Source organism: Xenopus laevis, chromosome 9_10S (genome assembly GCF_017654675.1).
Source record: "Xenopus laevis strain J_2021 chromosome 9_10S, Xenopus_laevis_v10.1, whole genome shotgun sequence".
NCBI lineage: Eukaryota > Metazoa > Chordata > Amphibia > Anura > Pipidae > Xenopus > Xenopus laevis.
Genome location: NC_054388.1, coordinates 81,702,394 through 81,718,777, shown reverse-complemented (window position 1 = coordinate 81,718,777; position 16,384 = coordinate 81,702,394). Strand labels below are relative to the sequence as shown.

General features: G+C 37.2%; 1 protein-coding gene across 3 annotated transcripts in view; it reads right to left on the bottom strand.

The window, feature by feature from the left end:
- Positions 1–16,384, bottom strand: part of gulp1.S (GULP PTB domain containing engulfment adaptor 1 S homeolog) — a 119,013-nt gene that overhangs the window by 41,226 nt on the left and 61,403 nt on the right. For all 3 annotated transcript variants that reach the window (XM_018239029.2, XM_018239030.2, XM_018239028.2), the window contains exon 6: positions 4,150–4,287. In XM_018239029.2, coding sequence (XP_018094518.1) covers positions 4,150–4,287 — 138 coding nt within the window. The remainder of the gene's footprint in view (positions 1–4,149; positions 4,288–16,384) is intronic.

Here is a 16,384-nt window from a genome sequence, read left to right as displayed (position 1 = left end):
GTCTTGAAAGCAAAATATTTAAGTTCTCATATAACATTTCTCTCATTCTGTTGACATTCTATAGGATATTTGACCCACCTGATAAATTTGTATTATCCAAAGTTTCATTAAAGGGATACTGTCATGGGAAAAATATTTTTTTTCAAAATGAATCACTTAATAGTGCTGCTCCAGCAGAATTCTGCATTTGAATCCATTTCTCAAAAGAGCAAACAGATTTTTTTATATTCAATTTTGAAATCTGACATGGGGCTAGACATATTGTCAATTTCCCATCTGCCCCAAGTCATGTGACTGATGGGTTTTGAAAAAAACATGTTTTCCGATGACGGATCCCTTTAAGCTAAACAGAGTAAGTAATTTAGGCTATGTATAGGAGGTGTCTGCAAACATCACGGCTGACAGAGAGCTTCAGAAGCTTCAGAAGAAATGTAGAGTACTAATAAGACGGAAAAGCACTGATATACAGTAACAATTAAGAATGAGATATTTTGATGAATATATTGAATGCAAGATCAATATTTTTGGGGTGATGATATTTAACACAAATGACTGAGAACTATATAGTTAAGAACTGTTTTAAACATACAGAATTTCTTCAAAGCTAGGAGCAAAGTGGAAAACATATCTATTTAAATGCATAAAGTTATTTATAAATTAACATGTTAACAGTGCCAAAGATATGCTTTTTAGCCTACACTTCTGAAATTGTGTAAATTAATCTATTTGAGTCTCACATATTCAAAACGTTTGCATGTAACATTTACTTAAACCAAACAATCGCTTTGATTTATTTTTAACAAAACTCAAACTAACCAACTTTAGATGGAACTTTTAAAGCAGACACTCCTGCTTGAATGCTTTTATCTTGCTTAGTTTATCTTCAATTGCATGAATGGAATGCACTGTTGATGAAAAGCATCTGTATTCATATGCTGCCCACAAGGGCTTTAATTTATCAGGTGGGAAGAAATTTATGTTGTCAGTAAACTTGCTCTGTACCTGTTTTATTTAATTGCACAGTCTCATTCTGAGGGGTGTTATAAGCATTTTCATAAGTATCCCCTGCAAACATGGATCTTTCTGCTCTGATAATAAGCCAAATAGCATTCATTACTGGGAACTTTGGGCACCTTGAGGTTTTATGCCGTTTTAACTGATTTGGCTATTCTTAGAGAATATTACGCATGGGCATCTTAGAGCATGTGATGCCAGTAATACACTGTGAAACGTACCCAGCAGTTATCTATGAATATCGGCATTCAAACATCGACAAACATATTCCTCCCCTATGAACAGCTGATCGCACCACAATCTCATACTCCATAACATAAGATAGATAAATGTAATATATACGGTGGAGAAAGTCACGAACTGATCCTGATTTCATCCACTTCAAATTCATGCTCTCCTGCTATAACCGAGCTCTATCATTAGCCAAAGAACAATACTTCTCTTATCTAATATCTACTATGTCCTCCAAACCACAGCAGCTGTTTGCCACATTTAACTCACTCCTATGCCCCCCTCCACCTCCTCCACCTATTAATGTTACTGCCCAAGACCTTGCTCATTTCTTTAATGAAAAAATCGATCTCATTAGGCTGAGCATACCGTCCGACAACAATCTCAGACCAACGTGCAGTCCACTCACATCTACTTTGCACTCCTTCACCCCTGCAACTCTAGATGAAGTCAGCAAACTTCTAGCCAGCTCAAAACCCACCACCTGCTCCCTTGACCCCATACCCTCTCGCCTTCTCCACCCAATCTCTGATACACTCTCTCCTGCACTTACCCACCTATTCAATCTTTCACTCTCTACTGGTACCTTTCCATCATTATACAAACAAGCACTAATCACTCCTATCCTCAAAAAACCTTCCCTTGATCCCAGCTCTCCCACTAACTATCGACCGGTCTCCCTTCTTCCATTCGCCTCCAAATTACTAGAAAGGCTTGTTTATAAACGCCTGATCCAGCATCTCACTCACAACTCCCTCCTCGACCCCTTGCAATCTGGCTTCCGCCCATCACACTCGACTGAAACTGCCCTCACCAAAGTAACCAATGATCTTCTATTGGCAAAGTCTAAAGGTCATTATTCCACTCTAATCCTTCTAGATCTCTCTGCAGCCTTTGACACAGTTGACCACACACTCCTCCTTGACATTCTATACTCAGCTGGCATTCGGGACACTGCTCTTTCATGGTTTACATCTTATCTGTCTGACCGTTCCTTTAAAGTTTCCTTCTCTAACTCTACTTCTACTACTTTCCCACTCTCTGTTGGAGTTCCTCAAGGCTCTGTTCTTGGCCCCCTGCTGTTCTCGCTCTATACAACTTCACTAGGAAAACTCATCCAGTCATTTGGACTTCAGTATCACCTTTATGCTGATGACACCCAACTCTACTTGTCTACTCCTGATCTTTCTAATTCTGTCCTTTCTCAAGTCACAGACTGTCTCTCTGCTGTCTCCTCCTGGATGTCACAGCGCCACCTGAAACTGAACCTTTCTAAAACAGAACTCATTATATTTCCTCCAAGATCTTCCCCTGTCCCTCAGATATCACTCACCGTAAACAACACCACCTTTCATTCCACCACGCAGGCACGTTGCCTAGGAGTTATCTTAGACTCTCATCTGTCTTTTTCACCACACATTCAAACACTTGCAAAATCTTGCCGTATTCAACTGCGCAACATTGCTCGAATACGACCCTATCTCAGTTCAGAATCAACTAAAACACTGATTCAGTCTCTCATCATCTCCCGCCTTGATTACTGCAACTTACTCCTCACAGGTATTCCAACAAGTCACCTTTCACAACTCCAATCTGTTCTAAACGCGGCCGCTAGACTCATTCATCTAGCTCGCCGCTCAACATCAGCTGCTCCCATATGTATGTCCCTTCACTGGCTCCCAATCTCTTCTAGAATCAAATTCAAATTACTTACACTCACATTCAAGGCCCTTAATAATGAAACCCCTCCCTATATTTCATCTCTAATCTCCAAATACTCTCCTTCACGAAACCTACGCTCTGCTTCTGATCTTCGCCTCACTTCTCCTCTGGTCACTTCTGCCCATTCTCGTCTACAAGACTTCTCTCGGGCTTCTGCTTTTCTCTGGAACTCTCTGCCACAAGCTGTCAGACTTTCTCCTTCCTTCCAAACTTTCAAGCGCTCCTTAAAGACCCATCTGTTTAAAGAGGCCTATTCGATGTACCTTAATTAATCATTGCTGTATCAAAAATGACAGTGTTTATATAATCCTAATGTCTCAATTGTACCCTAACCTTTTAGTTTGTAAACCCTATTGTACTCTGTAATCCTTGTCTGTTATCCACCATTTATTCCCTGTTTGCTATAACTGCAGTAAAGCACTGCGTATCTTGACAGCGCTATATAAATAAATGATGATGATGATGATGATGATGATGAATATGCATAGTTATATAGTTATTTTGGGTTTAAGACAAAAGTCCATATTAGCATCCTTGTAAATGAATTCCAGAATGTCAGAAAGGAAAAAAAATAAAATTTTTATGCTTTTACTCGATCCTTATATATTACTATCTATAGCAATTTCTAGTTCTTTTTAAATATGTTCATTTTCAAAAGAGATAAGGCTGTGTGAGCCTCTCCTGTTTTATTTGTGGCAACAACATATATCTTATGCTTTACAGCCACAGCAGACATGAGGGCCTTGAGATAATACAGATGTTTTTTTTCAAATATAAAATCATAAACTGTGGACGAAAGCAATGCTGGATCTTGGCGCAGATTCCCTGTTAGTTCAAAGCAATGTATTTCTCTGTATGCTGACGGGGCTCTGCATTTATTTGTACTTTTGTGGAGTCGTTTAGATTAGGTTTTTGGATAGGCCAGCCCAGTCTTTATAGATCATGTAGTCTTTCAGGCCAAAAAGAAAAACAGATTTTCCTAAGACTTCTATGATTCTTAGAATGGGAAGAAAGTCAAAAGAAACATCTTGATCTATTTTCTCATGACAGGTTGGAGCCAATAATGAAGATAAACATCTGCAGATTCAATCTGAGCCAAAGTCATTACTGGAAACCCCAGCCAAGCCAAACCCTTTTCATGTAGAACAGAAAAAAAATCTCTCCAACATCTGGCATACTTACACATTTTTCGCTATCAAACACATAACATAAGTGCTTATTTGACTCTGAATCTTTGCATATGAATGTAAATATCCTTTTGTCTGTCTTATCGTCAGCGCAAAATGATATCCTGTGTAACTGACAGTTGTGAACAACTTCCTAAAAACAAAAAAAAAGAATGGAGTAATTTAATAATTGAATAACTAATTGACAAGCAGTATTTAATATAAACAACGTTAATACAGGGAAAACAAAAATACAAAACATTAAATTCAAACTTCTTTTCAGTATGTTTGTTTCTGATTAATTGAATTATTCTTAGCATGGCTGTAATTATTCTTAACAAAAGCTGTAATATTAAATGTACAGTACATTATACATATTCTATAGCCTTAAAAGCTTCAAAATATTGATTGTTCATAAGCAAAATAAAACATATGCAAAAAAAACAGAAAAGGTTTGTTCAAACCCACAGCAACCAATAAGATGTTGGCTTTTAAGAAGGTGATCAATAAATGCTACCTGGTTGCTAAAAGTAACTAACTAGACCTTTTATTGAACCTTTTATTACCTTACTCCATAAACTTTATATTCTCACCAAGAAAATATCTGTTTTTTCTGTGAGAATACTGCTTCTGGTATCCAGCAACTGACTCACAGTTAAAAAAAAAAGCCTTCCCATGAAAAGCAGCTGCTAATTTTCACAGATTTCTGTAGTTCAAGGAGGCATCTGTGACCTTGCATGGTGACAGCGCATTGGATATAGTTATGACAATGGTTAAGAACTAATAGTTCTTTCTTAGATTCATTATGCAGCCCGCATAGCACTTGTTACTGCTGCACTCCATACTTTAAGCAGACCACCAAAAATAATGTAATGCAATTATTCTACTATTATTACATACTTAGGGAAATATCAGTTTGCCTATGTTGGTCTTCTAAGACAATCCCATCCCCCAAAATCATTACAGCATTTTTAGCCATCTAGTCAGTTCTGAAACACAAACAAAGAAAGTACATAGAAAAACTCTAAACCTACATTACCAACAGTATAGGATAGCTGCATATATATATATATCACTGTTACTTTAGTGCAGCCATGGAATCATACCTTTTACCTATAGTTTTTTATGTGTATTTTTAATATTTCATACAATAGTGAAAAAAGTTTAGAAAAGGTGGAAAAATGAATGTGACATTACAATATAAGATGGTGATCTAATGTCCAGTTGCGGTAGGAATAGTTTGAAACCCCTGCTGTGTGCTGGTGTGTGTTCTGTACAAAATGAAATACAGTGCAAGAAGGACACCAAGTGGCCAATGCTTTCAAATCCTAGTTCATTATTTCAGCATGCCAGGAAAAATTGCCAAACAGATTGAATGCTAATGACTCCCGAGACAAAATAATGTATAATTTAATCTTAAATACTTCTCCCCTGATTAATACAAATGATAAATATTTTACTTGAGATGAAATGTAAAAGGAACAAGCTGTTAAAACAAATACTCTTACTTAAAATATAGCACATTTTCAAGACACATTCAAGTATGTTTAAATGCATAATGTTCAATTTGTATTGAATTTTACATGGAAAGGCTTCAGTTTACTGCTTTCACAATACTTTTATAATCATACATGTACAGTACATACAAATAAAGAATATAGTATAAACATGCCCACGTCTATTTATTTACATTTTATTAGTTTAAGAAATGATATACAGAACATACAGAAAATAAAGAAAACCTTCCATTTTGGGTATAATTGGCAACATATGAATATAATTTCTAGGGAGACTTTTCGGTGGAGTTGGGGTTTAATGTGCCACATATAACACTTGCTTTTATTTTGATCAATTATTTTCAACAACAAGACGATTTTAGTGTAGACAGTGGAAACTTATTTCTGCTCAGGTTCATTAAAATCGTACTTTCTGACACTTCCAGGGACACAGATTACAAGGGGAGGAGAATCAAAACCAGGGACTTTCCCTAGAAATGGGCAAATAAAATTCATGTGAGCTTAAAAAAAATGACATATATAAAGCCCAAAATACATCACTAAATTTTCTCAGGGCCAATTTGAATTTAATAGTACTTTTTAAGGAGGTTTAGATTACAAATAATTTGATTAATCAAATGTGTCAATAAAAAATGCAATACAAATGCAAAATCTCCTTATATTTCAAACAGTATCTTGGCAGCTACTAGGGCTCATTTTAACTGCCCATAACAATAATTAAACAATTAGTTTAGTAAATTGCTAGGTTTAGAGATACCATTTTTCCTATTCACAAACCAGCCAAAAGGAAAGAATTCCTCATAATCTTACAAGCATTCTACTTATGTTTATTGGTTGCTCTTCTTGATACTATGTGGGACAAATCAGTTTAGGAGATCTGTAACTCTAAAAGTGTGTTCAATAAAACAGTTTAACAAACAGCATATTTCTCTTTTTTAGAGATACTAAATGGTTTAATAGCGTGCTACCTCAATTTAATGTGTTTCCCTGCTGCAAACAATTACATGGACACCGGATATGCTGGAATCCATTTGTTAGTCCACAGGAAACAAATCTGTCATGAGTCAATTCAAAGCATATGTAAGTTGTTTTTTGTAACATGTAAAAATCACACAAAAATATAATATAAATATCACCTTGAATGGGTTTATAGAGAAAATATAATAAACATTTTACTCTAAAAAATAATCACCACAACATTTTGTCCAAAAGTACATCGGAATTGTAAAGGTGTATGTGAGTAAATGGTGAAGGAAAGTATATAGTTCTGGTCACTGACAAAATGATCAAGATCAAAGAATTGTCTACAGAAGCAGGAGACTGGACTTGAGATAGTTATCTGGGGTTGGCAGGTCAATAGGTTGAGTATTCAGAAGTAAGACAATGGGGGAAGGAGAAAGTGAAGGAGGAGAGCATGGAACAGAAAATGTATTAGGGTGGGGGCAGACGTGGCTACTCTGGGAGATTAGTCTCCCAGCAACAAATCGCCTCTTCTTTCGGGCGACTAATCTCACCTAAATACATTCCTGACGGCTAGAATGTAAATCGCCAGCGGATTGGCACTCGGATCGCTTCGTTTTTCTAAAGTTGCCTCACAAGGAAACTTCAGGCGACTTCAGAACGCCGAAGCGATCAGAGTGCCATCCCGCCGGCGATTTACATTCTAGCCGGCGGATAGGCATTTAGGGGTGATTAGTCGCCTGAAGAAGAGGTGATTTGTCGCTGGGCGACTAATCTCCCAGAGTAGCCACGTCTGTCACCACCCTTAAAGTGAAGATCTGAACGAGGAAAGAAGTCATTGTTAAAAGCAATCTTATTGTTAGATGTGTCTGATGAATGCAATGGCCAGGGTTAAGTGTGGCAGTTTAAATCACCTAGGACCCTTGCATGGAGAACAGTACAAACAGGCAGCACTGTACACTTCATAGGGTGTACACAGGTCTCAGTGCTCTGAAATGGAGCACACAGACCTGCAGCAATTCCATGGCAGGCAGGGAGCAATATCTAAAAAATGGCAAATTGGGCATATTTTTTGCACTTTGCACTCTGCCTTCAATGTGGTAAATGATCCCACTCAGCACATGTGCTGCCACCATCACGTGTCCCATTATAGCACCGACTTGTTTTATCTGACTTTAATTCACAATTTGCTTTTGCTTCGCAGTTTTGCTCACTACTTCCCTATTTCCAGGCAATGCTGTTCTTGCTGTTTTTTCCCTCTACGGGTCAAGGTTTAAGGTATATAATAAGGTAAAGTAGCATTTCCCAGTACAGTTCTGTCAGGTACAGTGTGTTCTTTATTTAGTTTGAAAGATCGCGCATCTAATGATTTTTCGTCCAACATTGGTCATAAAATCAATTGGTCAGAAAATGTTCATCGTTCAGAATGAAATTAATCCATTGTCCAATTGTTTGCAGGGCCAAGCAGGCAGCTACCCACAGTTTTCCTACCTTCAACTAGACAATATTGTCTTTTTAGTTGATGGACAAATTGTACATTTAAACAATTGTTTCAGGATAAGCTTGGTCTTACGCTAACGAAAAGATCTTTTAAAAATCTTAACTTCTATGGCCACCTTTAGGGCTGTTACAAAAAATGCAAGCTGAGAGCATCAAAAACATGAATTATGTTTATATGCATCTTTAAATGCAGAAAATGCAGCATGTTACATTTTAAAAGTGCAAGTAAATTTAACTGCAAAAAAACTAAACACTTCTAAATAGTACTCACAAGATACATTCATTTAGTTCACTTTTATCTTAGACATTTGTTTGTGTGTGTGTGTGTGTGTGTGTGCATACGTGCGCATACACAAGCATCCGTAAATGGGTTTTTTTTTTCGTAAATGTTTTTAAAGACAAAAACGCTCATGCCCAGTTCAGCCTTGTTATCTTTTTGAGACATTTTTCAGCAATCGTCATTTTCTCCTTTGATTAAAATGCAAATGAGTGATATCATGGTCTTTTATATTGTCTGCGGCCAATCGTGTTTTCAATTATAGTCGTGGAATATCTGTTGCTACAAAAGGCAGTATGAGTCAGTGATTGTAAAAACAGATAGCATGAGTCACTTCAAAGCCAAACTGTTTCCATTCCCTATCCCATATGGTAAGTCTGAAAAGAACAAGAATCAATTCAATAAAAAAGTACTTTTCGGTGTGTGTGGTGGAAAAGTACCTGCCTTGCAGATTTATCATGTAAACAATGAAAAAACACATGTGGTGTTACTAATTACCATGTAACCCTTGGATGTCAGTAGCTGGAAATTAAGCTGGCATGTCTGACAATGAAATAAAGGTATCTTTTAACCCATCTATCAAATAAAAATATCTACAAATAAATTGCCACCTGCAAACTACTCATCTGTTTGTCAGCTATCAGACAGTTTCAGTGTTCCCTTCACACAGATCATGAAGGAGTCCCATGAGTTCCAAAAGTTTTAAAAATAAAGTTGAGTTATATGACGAGACTCCAATTGTAAAAGAGACATCCTCCATTGACTTCTAAGTGACCTTGGCAGGTTTGACCTTTGACATTTATAGGCACATACTGAGTACACATACTTTACTGTTCAAGCTAATTCAGAGAGTCTGAAGGTAATAGCACATGGGGCAGTTTTTCAAAAGTCTACTAGAGGCTACATGCTGAGTAAAACTGGTAAATGGGGTATGTATTGTCTGCTGAGTAACAGTAACAGGCCAAAGGGTCAAAACTGGGAGATCCACAACAGAGTCAAGAGACCAGACTGGGACACGCAAACAAAGCAAGGAAACAGAAACAAGGCAAGGAAACAGTTAGGGTGATGAGGAACTCAAATAAATGGTAAAGGCCTATATATCAGTTATGGAGCTTGCCCCCACATGCAATAAAAGGCACTAAGTTTGCCCAGGAGCAATAACCCATAGCAACCAATAAGATGTCTGCTTTTAAACAGGTGACCAGTAAATTCTACCTGCTGATTGGTTGCTATGGGTTACTACTCCTGGGCAAACTTAGTGCCTTTTATTACATAACCCCATTAATGTCCAAGCCATTGGCAGGCTTATAAAGGCTTTGACAGTATTGTGGCTTGCAAAAAAATACCTGAAACCATCCAAGCCACTTTCTCTTTAGTTAAATTGAAACTGCCTGCCTGTTCTCGTCCCAAAAATGCACACTCGATCATATTAATAACTTGTTTTAGTATGTGTTTTTAGCTAAAAGATTTTCATTTTTTTAGAACTGGCCTCCTATTTTGCTTCCAGTGCTCAGAAGTTCTGTTATATGTCTTTTAAGTTGCGCCCTTCATGTACAACCCATAATTGACCTCCAGATGCCTTGGATGGCTCTCCTACTCTCTTGAAGCGAAGAACATGCGTTTCTGCATAACACATTGACTTATTCCTGGATTTTTCAATTGCCATATATCAAATAGGCCTATATAGCTTGCCCACTGCCTAAACTTTGAACCAGAAAGAAGAAGAAACCTGGGTGGAAAAAAGTTCTTTCATAGGATCCATTACAATGATGTAATCACCTATCAAACACACAGGGATTGAAGCTATAGAACTGCTTTGTTAAATTTTTTATCTAATAACCCACAGGAACAGATGTTAGCAAAATTTGAGTTTGTGGAAAAAAACATGGGGAAAAAAACTGTGACAAAACTTAAAACTCATTTAATAAAAAAACATGACAACCTATGTGCCTTTTTTCACAGAAAAAAGCTGCATGCCAATGGGTGTCACATTATTCCATTAATTTTTATTAATGTGGAAAATCTAAAATGTTTTAATAAACTGGGAAAATAAAAAAAAGTTGCTAGAGAATATTCCTATTAACTTCAATACAAGCTTTCCAGCTTTTACTTGTCGAGCTTTTTATTGCGAGTTTTTGCATCTTTTTCATTAATAAATACTGATTATTCAAGGTTTTACAAAACCACAGGTTCAGAGCATTCTGGATAACAGATCCCATACAAGTACTGTTATGTTTTGGTAGCCGAGGATGAGTATCTTGGCAAGAAAAAGTTCTAAATAGCAGTAAGAGCAGTTTCATAAGTCTCATCAGCTAATGGTAATGTATAGAATACGCGCTGTCCCTCTGCTCCCAGGCAGTGAATAAGTAAAGCACACTTTCTAGCAGCAGAAATCTCCCCTTGGTCAGCAGCAATAATGTGGTTTTCAAACATACGGATCCAAGCAATAAAAGGTATGGTAGGCTCACCAGGGTTTGGAAGAAAAGGTGCAGGCTGCTGCAGAGGTAGAAGAGAGTAGCGTAATACAGTGCTTTATTAGCAGGTTCATGCAGCCATTACACAACAGTGAGCAACTCTAACACCACAGGCTGTATAGAAAGTATGCACAGTATAAGTCTTGAGCACAGTGACATCGACAGACCATTTGTATAAACACCACAGGTACCATTTCTTAATCTGTTTAACACAATTGTTAAATGAGACACTGTAATATTCACATTTTATAATGAGACCATAGAACTTTACCAATTAGGGTAGGGTTTCATATGCCTACCCTGTTGCTACTTTCTCTAAAGAACACATACTGTACCCCGAGTCCTTGCTGAGTTTTCTGCCCAATATATTCATTAAATAAACCTTCTTTCATAATAGAATCAGAACTTTTTTACAACTGACTTACTTGACTTACCCAGTACTTATAGAGCATATTGCCATAATATGTAATACCCTAAGGTACAAAATTAAAACATCCTAGGCCTTCTGAATAGTTTGATGCCCAATATGCATATGATTGCAGAACTATGTAAAACTGAATGTTTTTAGCATTCACTTTGTGTTTTATATACAAGAATGTTAGTTGCTAATTATTTAATAAGGGTGCTTATAAGGCATACATTTAAAAAAAACTGTAAATGTATTGGCTTTACCAATAAAATCAGGAAACTTTTTGTATCATATATAATTATATTGCCAAGAACCCTTTTGCTTCTTTAAGAATCACAGGAGTAAAATAATATAGCCTTGGGATATTATATATTATAATGTATGAAACTTAGATAAGAAACATTTTAGACACAACACTGATGAAGAAATGACTATCCCAAAAGATTCATATTATTACTGGCACATATTTTGCTTAAACAGAAATCTAACAGTGTTAGACTACAGTTGTTTTCACAGTATGTCTCTCTAAATTAGTTGATATGTATTTAAGCTGGATTTACTTAACTTGCAGACTTGGAAAGTCTGAGTCATAACAATTTACTGGGCCACAGCATGAGAAAGAATTACATAACTATATATGGGATTGTGGGTTTTGCAGTCAGCATAGTCTGGTCATGCTAGCAAAGCATAATATATAGTGTGTATATAGTGTGTAAGCTTGTTTTGCACTGGAGGCAACAGCTACAGATGTGGCCATGATTACATGTATGTAGTAAATATGCATCAAATTTAAAACGTTTGAAAATGGCTATATTGATATGAGATTTACAGGTAAGAATTAACTAGGTACCAGAATGTACCAAAGAGCCCCAAGTGGGCCAACACCACCAAAAACAACCCTCCTCTGGTCTATAGTGAGTTGAATGGTTAGGAAGCCATGTAGACACTTCTCCAGTATCCAACCTCCTCCATAGGGAACCACACTTTTAGAGAGTATCTGTTTAGACCACAACATTTAAGCTTGCACTGATGGACTCACAAGCTAACACCACATACTGTAGCAGACTACCCCTTGTTTGCAAAATGTGAAGTTCTGTAGCAACAGGAATTGAAGGCAGTTGTCTCCTCATACAGTGGTGCTTCAAAGTTTGTTTTTTTAATGTAATTAGTTTGACCTAAAACATGATCTGATATTCACTCAGGTCCTAAAATCAGACCATGAGAACCCAATTAAACAAACACAATGCTTGTTAACTTATTTAGAAAAACGGCTTAAAGTTACATATTTGTTTCCATTCATCTTATTCTTATAACCATTATGTGGCAAATCAACTTGTGTGTCAAGGTCTTTGTCTACATAACCACTTTCTCAAGAGCTTTAGTTCAGTAATGGATACTCTGATATTTTCCTGCAGAATTGGCTGGTACAATTAAGAATTCATAGTTCCACCAATGATGGTAAGTTGTCCTGGTCGATTGACAGTAAATCAGGCCAAAACAATGATACTGTCGACTGCATAGTTTTTGCCAAACATAATACTTTACATTAAAGCCAAAAAGTTACATTTTGGCCTCATTTATCTACAGAACATGCTTACACTAGCTTCTGACTTATCAGTGTGATGGATAGCAATGTTCTGTTTGGGTAGTAGTTACTTTCTTTTTGCAACCCTGCCATGCAGACCATTTAGTTGAGTTCTTTTGATGGTGGACTCATGAACACTAACCTTAGCCAATGCAAGATTGGCACTTTATGTGTTAGTCTGGAGTTCTTTCAGATCTCCCAAAGTAACACTTCCAGAAATGTGTTCTGTTCTTTAAATTAAGAAGCACATTAACCCCTGATTATCATCCCATTGATTGAAACATCCGACTGAATTTCTCCTGAGGGAATGCAATAAAAGTCGCAAAGTCCGTTACCGACTTTTATTACATTCCCCCATAAGAGTCATCAGTGCCTATGTCTGTTGGAGGATCCATATAGTAGCATTCTCCTAACTCAACCCACACTATACAGATTTTATTCCTTTCCTGTGTGAAACAACACTAACCATGGGCCTAGGAAAAGACAGCTGACCCTAAATTTATGTGACATAGCAACTGCTTATGTCTCTTAGACCTTCTTAAAGGACTTGTTCACATTCAGACACTTTTTTCAGTTCAGTTGGTTTCAGATAGTTGACCAGAACATTTTTCTATTATTGATTTCTAATATTGCTTCTGTCTTTCTAATTTAGCTGGGGTGACTCTGTAACTGTTCTTATTTGATATAGTAGTTGACACATTTGTTATCTTTAGCACTGCTAAGCTGAATCCATGAGTTTTATTAAAGGCAGCTGTTAGAATTGATACAATAGTTGTCAGGAACATTTACAATTTAAACTTATATTTTCGTAATAGTACCAAAAAATACAAGATGTATAGCAATTATTAAGTCTATTTCTGGTGAAAAAAATGTCTGAAATTTCTGAAAACAACGGAAGGAAACAAATGCGGTTGCAAGGTTAACAAGATTTCACATAAGGGTTTAAGAGCATAAATTCTCTGGGATTATGAAAAAACTGGTCACAAGAGACTCTGCGCCTCTCCTACTTTTTTGTGCCCAGCAAGGTTTCTGCTTCTGAGCTTGTAAAAAATCCACTCTTTGTATAATATACTGTAATAACTGCAATCATAATAAATGTCAGAATGGTGGTTCAGTGATTAGCACTACTGCCTTGCCCAGGGGCGTAACTACAGAGGAAGCAGACCCTGCGGCTGCAGGGGGGCCCAGGAGGTACATTGGGCCCCATGATGAGCAATTTTAACATATATTGGTAAAACAGGACAAACACTGGATATGTTGGGGGCCCTAAAATTAATTTGCTGTTGGGCCCAGCAACATCTAGTTACGCCACTGGCCTTGCCACATTGGGGTCCTGTGTTCGATTATGACCAGGGCACTATCTGCAAGGATGTTCACACTGTGTCTGCATGGGGTTCTGTTTTCTCTAGTACTCCAAAACATACAGGCAGGCATAACTGGCTCCTGATAAAAAGTTTCCTAATGTGTATGATAGGGAACAGTAAACTTCACAGGGGGCAAGGATTGATGTAAATTATGTATAATCTCTTTGAAGTACTGGGGAAATGTGTCTGCACTATATAAATACCAGAAAAAAACTATTATAAGTGCATGTGCATAACAAATTACCTATCTTAAAAAAATATTTTAAATAAAAAGCTTGTGCCCACAGCTTCATAATGCTTATCTGGGCTGACAGTTGTATGTAATAGGAGAAGCGCTAAACCCTGAAGACATTCTTTTGTTTACACTGGCTACATATACAATGGGTAAACTGGGTATTGCATAACTACATATTTTATTATCTTTAAGCACTTGTTGGACCGGTAATATGTTTTTATTAAAGTAGATCAAAATCCAAAAATGTTCACCCTAGGACAAGAATGGTCCTCTTCCTTCTGCCCCATGTTCTATGTGCACTTACGAGTATGGCATCCACCTGCCAGGGTACACAGAGCATATTTTGACACAGAAAATTATTCTTTTTCTATTTTTATTTAATATTATCAATAGTGGCAATGAAATATTTTAGATGCAGACAAAATGTACCCTAATAGCCATAGCTGTAATGGAAACTGCCTAACACTGATAGTTCAGGTGATTATTAAAATTCTTTCATGTGCATTACGGGGACAAGAGTCACCTATACTATGTCAAGCACAATTTCAGCAATTAACATCAATGGGAAGTAGCACTGGTTGTTTCAGGCATTTACTTGCCAGCCAAAATGTGCTGTTAAAAAAACCCTTACCCTTCCAAAAAGGATGTTACCTGAATGATGGCACCAATTGTTAAGCATTCTGGACATCAAAACAGCCTGCACTGCTAAAATGTTCCTTTGCACCACTGAGGTGTATAAGAATAGCGCCCATAGAAATACAAGAAATTAAGTAGAGAATACTTGCTTGAAAGGACTTGCACTGTGTTGCTGGGTTATTTCTAGTGATGGGCGAATTTGCGCCGTTTGGCTTCGCCGAAAAATTTGCGAATTTCGTGAGAAATTAGTGAAACGGCGAAAAATTCCCGAAACGGCGCCGGAGTCTCGTTTTTGACGCTGGCGCCCGTTTTTGACGCCGGCGTCCGTTTTTTCGGAAAAAATTATTTGATGCCGGCGAATTTTTGACGTGAATTTTCACGGGCGTTTCACGAATTTATTCGCTGGCGGCGAATTCGCCGCAAATTCGTGCCTGCCCAATAAATTCGCCCATCACTAGTTATTTCTACAAGCACAGGATCAGGTATAATTAACTGAAATTTCAGCCCACACAACATTATTAAAAACAACATTAATAATAAAATGTTAAATGGTAGAAAGAGGGTTTTTTCTTAGTAAGGCACACACTATAATGTTGCATTAAAACCAACACCATAACAATAAAAATAGAATACCTTTAAAATCCCTATTAAATCCAGTATCACGCTATTAGAGGCCATTTGACTCTGCAAAACCTCTCAGATTTACATGTGAGAGATAAGATGCGGTAAAGTACAAGCTTTTTAGTAATGTCATAAAAACTTTAGCCATTTTGGATTTTACAGAAAGTGTACCTTGCAAAAATATATGGTTTTCCGTGGTCAACTTATAAGGTGTCACAAACAGCACCCTAAACTCAGAACTAAAGTCAAGTTTCCAGTCTCGGCTCATTCTTCTGCCTATAGTAGCCATCTTTGGCTTTGGGAGGAGCCCTCAGCTACTCAGATGCCGCCAGGTCTTAGGGGCACATTTACTACTGGTCGAATATCGAGGGTTAATTAACCCTCGATATTTGACCCTCAAAGTTAAATCCTTCTACTTCAAATATCGAAGTCAAAGGATTTAGCGCAATTCGTTCGATCGAACGAACGATTTTCCTTCGATCCCAAATTGGCTAGAAAGCCTATGGGGACTTTCCCCATAGGCTAACATTGATGCTCGGTAGGTTTTAGATGGTTGAAGTTTTTTTTAAAGAAACAGTACTTCGACTATCATATGGTCGAATAGTCAAACAATTTTTAGTTCGAAACGTTCGATTCGAAGTCGATGGTCGCAGTAGCCAATTCGAAGGTCGAA